The sequence below is a fragment of the Limulus polyphemus genome, unplaced genomic scaffold (genome assembly GCF_000517525.1).
Source record: "Limulus polyphemus unplaced genomic scaffold, Limulus_polyphemus-2.1.2 Scaffold395, whole genome shotgun sequence".
NCBI classification, from domain to species: Eukaryota; Metazoa; Arthropoda; class Merostomata; order Xiphosura; family Limulidae; genus Limulus; species Limulus polyphemus.
In genome coordinates this window covers 348,853-355,688 of record NW_013666005.1, presented here as the reverse complement: position 1 = coordinate 355,688, position 6,836 = coordinate 348,853, and the positions used below count along the sequence as shown (strand labels likewise).

General features: G+C 28.5%; 1 protein-coding gene across 1 annotated transcript in view; it reads right to left on the bottom strand.

Moving 5' to 3' along the window:
- LOC106457946 overlaps positions 1 to 6,836 on the bottom strand; it is a 94,899-nt gene that overhangs the window by 9,300 nt on the left and 78,763 nt on the right. Inside the window, exons 16-17 of the mRNA XM_022384038.1 lie at positions 2,561 to 2,593; positions 2,148 to 2,265 (exon numbers count right to left, since the gene is read on the bottom strand). Coding sequence (XP_022239746.1) covers positions 2,148 to 2,265; positions 2,561 to 2,593 — 151 coding nt within the window. The remainder of the gene's footprint in view (positions 1 to 2,147; positions 2,266 to 2,560; positions 2,594 to 6,836) is intronic.

Here is a 6,836-nt window from a genome sequence, read left to right as displayed (position 1 = left end):
AAGTTTCCTTTGTGTAATCCCTAAAACCTCCTAAATGCATTTTAAATGTATTTTTTTGTGTAAAACTTTATAGTTTATCTGTTATTTTCTCTACCTTATCTCAAAACAGGAACAGTCAATTTGACCAACCTCGTAACCATCAGAAAAAAAAAATCGAAATAAGCCTAAATTACCCTTTTTTCTTTCTAGAATGACTTCAGATTGTAACATGAAACTTCATTTGTTTATCCTAAGTAGCTCTAAGTTTGTAACAGTATACATCTATTTATAATTAGATTTTATTGTTTTATTGCCTTTTGAACCGTGTCTAACTACTATCCGTGCCATTACAAGTTGTAAATCACTCTGGGAATGTGCAGCTCATGTTACGCTATCAAATTACATTACCCACGAGCTGCTTGTGTGCGTGCCTTGTGAACTATTTTAATTGTATTATTGTTATTATTACGTATTTTACCTAATCTAGTTTAAAATGACTTAAAAAACCCATGTTTTTAGATTTTAGTTACTTTTATAATAATAAATAAAGAATAAATATGAAAAACAAGAAATAAAGCACTTATTCAATCTTCTTTTTTTCTTGCTATTGACTGTCAAGGATAGTTAAGCCTGATTTCTTATAGTAATTATAGTAACGCACTTAATAATTTTTATTTAATTAAATAATGCACCAACGAATATAGACTGATAACATGCAAAAGTAGACAAATTCTCTTACCTCTCAAAAATTTTCTGGCTTTCTAGCTATGCAACAAGAGTCGTTACAAGTTCATCCAAGCTAATCATTAACTTTCCCATGGGAGGAACGAATCTTGTAGTGTGAGTGAAAATGGCGATATTCTGTTCAGAATACAATGCTATACAATACATTATTTGACAGATAAAAACCTTGACTTTCTATTGGTTATCAGTAATATATAATGAAATGTAACAGAGAACTATCAACGATTTGTGAAAGAGAGGAAGTGACAGATGGGTGTGGCAGGAGGGGTCTTATTTTCTATTCGATAGCTCTGTAACCAAACAAAATTAAAGACTATAAAGATTATGGTTTGCCTGAGTTTCAACGATTTTATAGAGTAATCTACAATTAATTTCGTACTTTTTCAAGGGGGTGGTGGATAAAATAGGGATGATGAGATGCTAAGAAAAAAATGTGTCATGTGGGTCATACTAGTGGAAATTCAGGATTTTTTTAAATATTGCCTCATAGAATTAAGAACTTAAAACTTATATACTATTAAAATATGTATTATTAGCTAAGATTTTATGCTATTCTAATTGGTATAACATAAATAAAAAGTGGTTTAATAGAATTTTGAATGTAAGACACTAAAACTTTGTGTCATGCACAATAAAAGATACCTGGGGTGATAGGGTTAATATCATACTTCACACACCTAAGCCTGACATAACTAAAATCAAATGGAAAATGTTGAGAATGAAAGTTTTCTCTGCACACTTAATGTAACTATACATAATACTGTATTTAGAAAAAAATATACTACAGTAAATTATATTTTGCTGAAATCAGTAAGTCTTAAATACATAAATAAACCAATATAATCTTCTTGGTTGTTTATTAGTATATCAATTCATACTCTAACACATACTTTTTTGTTTATCATATATATATATATATAAAAAGTACAGAAAGTTGAATCTTTACAATAGTGTACTTTTCATTTATACACACTTGCTATGTGAATCTTATTTTGATTTCTACTTAACCTCAAGTATTTTCATTTCACCTTCTACATTTAATTTCAATGTGTTCATGTGCATATTAGGTATGTAAATTTCTTTGACACGCACTGAGATTTGCATATAATTATTTTCTGTTTTAATTAATGCTCATTTTCTTCTATTGGGATAAACAAGGATATAATTTGAACTGTGAATTTTCTTAACCACAGTAAATTATTGCAGTTCTGTACCATATGTTCATTAAATTTATTTTAAATATTTCTACGACAGATATCAAAGAAATAAAATGTTTTCATATACACTAAGAGAACTTAAAATCTGAAATACAAATTTTGATAAAGTAAAGAAATTAATTTGGCAATTAAAGTGTTTATGGCCATATACAGGAATAAAAATATTGAGCTCCTTTCCAAAAGTTGTTTTTATGAAATATTACTCACTTAATCACACCATTCTCGTTGGTTTCTACAACGAGGGTAGATTGCTCATGTATGTAAGTACGTTGAGATGACATACTGATGCCAGAACCCTCACTTATAGTGCTGTTCCTGTCATAGGCTGCAAATGTAGATTATATATAATTTAAACAAACACACAATCATTATATAGTGTTAAAGCATTTTTTACTTTAAGCTGTACTTGTGCACTGTTTTCTATTAAATAAGTACTTTTGAAACTGAAAATGAATGTGTTATAGGAATTTCACTATAAAATTCTTATTCTCCTCACAATGTATGAAAAATCTATTATTCTAGATGTTACAATAAGGTAGTTCTGTATCTTATTCAAGTCAATCATACATAAAATGTCATTCTGTTGTTACATTGAACATGCAACATAAACGAAAACTTACCTACACCTGGTACATCTAAAAAGGCATTACGATCTGAAATAATAGAAGAAAAAAAAACTACTGTAAGTCATATATCACTACCATATGCATATAGATATATGGAAGAATTATTTGAATATTTAAAGATTAATAAGTTTGTTGAATTCCAACAAAATAACAAGAAAAGCTAACTTCATGTTATTACATCTATATATTAACACTTAGCTTGTTAGTATATTTTGCAAATATTTAAGACCTTTAATTATTTCTGTGAAAAAATTTTTTTTTCCCAAATGAAATGTGGACAAAAATTCCCATTTCGTACATGTACAAAAGCTGTAGACATTATTTTACTCCTATTTCAGCAGATACCTTATTTTGAATTTTTAGTGCATACCAGAAGAATGATAAAACTTTATAAAGACATGAAATTTGTTCAAAAACATAAAAGATTCTATCATTGCCCAATCATTATCAAGCAAATGATAAAGGTTAAGAAAAATGTTTTATGGAGAAACAACAGAAAATGAAGCCATGAATTAACTTCCATAAAGCAGCCTTCATTTTCATTAGGCTTTTCTGCATTAGAAAATTTAGTATAATGTTTCAGTTTTATCTATCAGAATACTCTCTATCTCTCAGAAGAAGATGAGAATATAATACCTACATCAGCAGCTCGATGTGTCAGATACTTGTATATTAGAATAAATAAATACAGATGTATATTAGACATACATTTATTTACTTGTGTTCACCCAAATATCTCAATTGAATAATCATTTGAAGAGTAAGTAATTTATATAATTTTAGTTTTAAACTGCAACAGTTCTAAGAAACTTACATAAAATAATGATAAACTAAGATATTTTTCATCATTTATACAATTGGCCATAACATTCTAATGTTCAGAACAATTACAAAATAGGTATATGATAATAAAATTGATTGGAAACACATTCATATAGAAGTTTTTCAATTCAAACAATGAATTTTTTTATCTGTATAAATACTAAATGATGTTGAAAGGTACCTTATAGTATAAATTCAAACATGAAAACATTAAAATTATCCACAAATTCAAATACAATAATAATAATAATATATAAAACCCCTGTAAATATTTATATGCAGTTTTTTGAGAATATTGAGCTGTTTTCAAATATTTTGTAAAAAGAAACATAACATTTCCCAATAATCCAACAAACCTACTCCAGTCAAACTTACATTTTGTAGTCACAAAATAATGCAATATAGTTTGACTTTGCCTGAACATGTATAAATTTAATTCAACTCAAAAAATATTATCATCAAATTAGTTACCGTTGATATTACTGTGCTTGCATATTTTTCTAGGTAGAACTTCAGTCACTGACCCTTACTTTGAAAACTTTAACAAAATGATAAAATCAAAAATACATATTTTATGGTAGATTATTTAAGCAAGGTCAATGTGTATAATTACAAAATGACTAAGTATGTAAGTGTTTCAATTCTTGTTATCAGAAGAAAACAAGATTGATAGGTTTGTTTACTGACTTTGATAATAAAACTGTATAAATAAATCTGATTCCTATGAGAAGGAAGTAACTATATGTATACACATAACTGTAAGCATTACAGGTCAACAAAGGTACTGTAGATAATGTAGTCTCAGATACACAAAGTGTATATAAACACTAAAGTAAATATTACAGATTAATACAGTCTCAGATACATAGAGTTAAAAAAGGTTCACTGACTTGTTTAAGCTTCATTTAAAAACATTTCTGGTATATTTGCTTTATATAGTTATGACATTGATAAAACAAAAATCTTGTAAAATAAGTCATACCATTCAAAGGGATTATAATTTGAGAGATACTTTCAATATTTATAACAGCTTTATTTATTAGTTACAATAACATTATTTTTCCTTACATTCTAAAGTAATGGCCATTTTACAAGTAGCTATTTCTCTCTCATATGTGTACACAACATTTTCAATATACAAGACTAAAAGTTAATAAAGCTTTTTTTCTTTTATTTCATCATTATTTTTTTTCTATTGTTTAATAAAACGTGTATATAATGTATTTCTTTTTTGGATTAGTTTTGTGGCTATATTATAATTTTTAAAAGTTTAGATTATCTTGAACCCACAAACATCTTAGTACTGTCCAGCATTCTTTAGTTTTTACTGTAATAACCATCAGCAATGAGAATACTCAGGTGCCATTTGCAATATTAGAATAGAAAGTGAAGTTCACTCTATTTAGATTATTAAAATAATTTTGATATGAGGAATTTGAGGTAAATGAATAAAAAGTGTCAATTACTGTTATGAAGTTTTAAAGATAACTATACCATGTACCAAAGAAACACAGTTAATTAAAAGTTTAGATGTATTACTAAACAGTCATGAACAATGTAGCCTGTTATATACAAGTGAATGTTTCTTGTTATCATTACAAAAACCATTGCAAATGACAGTGTGATAAACATTTCTGTCAGCTACAAATAAGAAAGCACTTTTGAGTCAACACAGAAAAATCAGTTGCCATAATCAGAACATACAATAAATACTGAAGCATACTAATGAGCTGAAAATAAACATCTTAACCTTAAGTTATACAGTGAAAAGATAATTTACTGATACAAGTATTAAGGGAGTTCTAGGACCAAAGGAAGACTGAAATAGCTTAGATATTATTTAATGGCATTGTAATTAGTTAAATGGATGGCAGAGTAAACACTGGTTCCTTTAGCAAAGAAAGGACGTGGATTATGGCTAACTGACACTAGCTCCCCATGTTTGCAGCTTTTATACTCTGAGTCTCTCCAAGCTGTATTCCCATATGATTATTACAGATTATCTAAATTGAGTTACACCAGTTTAAACCAATTCTCTCATAGATGTGTAGCATACAATAGGCAAAACTTGTGATGATTTTCAAGAGGTACTTCTCCTTCTTGCTGTGTCCCGAATTAAGTTCAGTACTTCCTTAAGTAATTTCTCTTTGGTATAAATTTCTAAATGTAACTACTACAGTATAAGAAACTGGAAACTTAAGTTGAAGTGTAATAATGGGTAATGTTTGAAACCCAAGGTTATGATCAAGACACACAGTTGTGTTTTGCATAGCCAAAACAAACTGCAGGACACACTGTGTCTTATTAACAAGAGTGATAGTTTAGCAATTTTCTACCTCCTGTAGCTTGGACTGTGGTAATCCAAACTATCACATATTTTCAGTGGATATGCTCTACTGGAACCTTACTTTACATACCAAATTTCAAGACATAAGAAATATACAATTTTGATTGAATTTTTTTTCCTATTATTTTTTTCTTCGCACTGAAAGTATGGAAACTTTATTTGATAGAAAAACATACTTAACTTTTATGGATCTGTTTCATGTTTAGTACACTGATAGATCTTCACAACCCACAATTAGGTGTCAAATTTGGTCTAAATATAAGTCAAATGTCCAAAGTTATTCAACAAAAACCACTCAAATGTGACCAAAATGTTTGAGCATGCCTACACAAAAATTCATGTGAGCTATCAGTCTGAATTTTTTACTACAACTTCACCTAATAGTAAATGGACTGTTTTTAGTTTTTTTGTCATTTGGATTAAAGACTGCTAATTTAGAGTGGCAAAGCTATAGAGTGAAAGGACATGCGGATACACAAGTATTGGTTAGCCTAAGAAAATTAGATTATCAGTTTCTAGCTCAAATTTTCAAAAGAATCATAAGAGTGAACTGTTATTATTCATTGCCAATTTTTAAGTATAAGGTTGCAAAATTTGATTAAATACTTCTAATTAAAGAGCCTTTAGCATCAACTGATATTAGCTTAAGCAATTAGTGTAAATAATGATGCTTGATATGACTGGACCAAGTGCATGTGGGTGATGACAAAAAACTGTTAATCTAGATTCCATGGCATTACTATAAAGGAAGTAATTAACACTGTTTTAGAGAGAAAAAACTACCATATATTTTAAAAAATCTGTTGGTTTTTTAAAGTATATGTCTGTTCTGAATAATAGGGTTACAATCCTAAATCTAATGTTGGTTAATATCAAGTGTCACTTTCTTACTTGCTATGGTTTGTTGGTGTGTATTGACAAAAAGTCATGATATCTAATCAAAAACACCTTATGTGTGTGAAAAAAAGTTGCAGCAAAAATAGGATTGAGTGTGCAACTTAAAGGAATGAAATCAAAATTGGAAGCCAAACTTGTAGCTACACTTCCAGCATTCATTAGTTAGCTAGACAATGTATTTTGTTTTACCCAATATCATGCCAC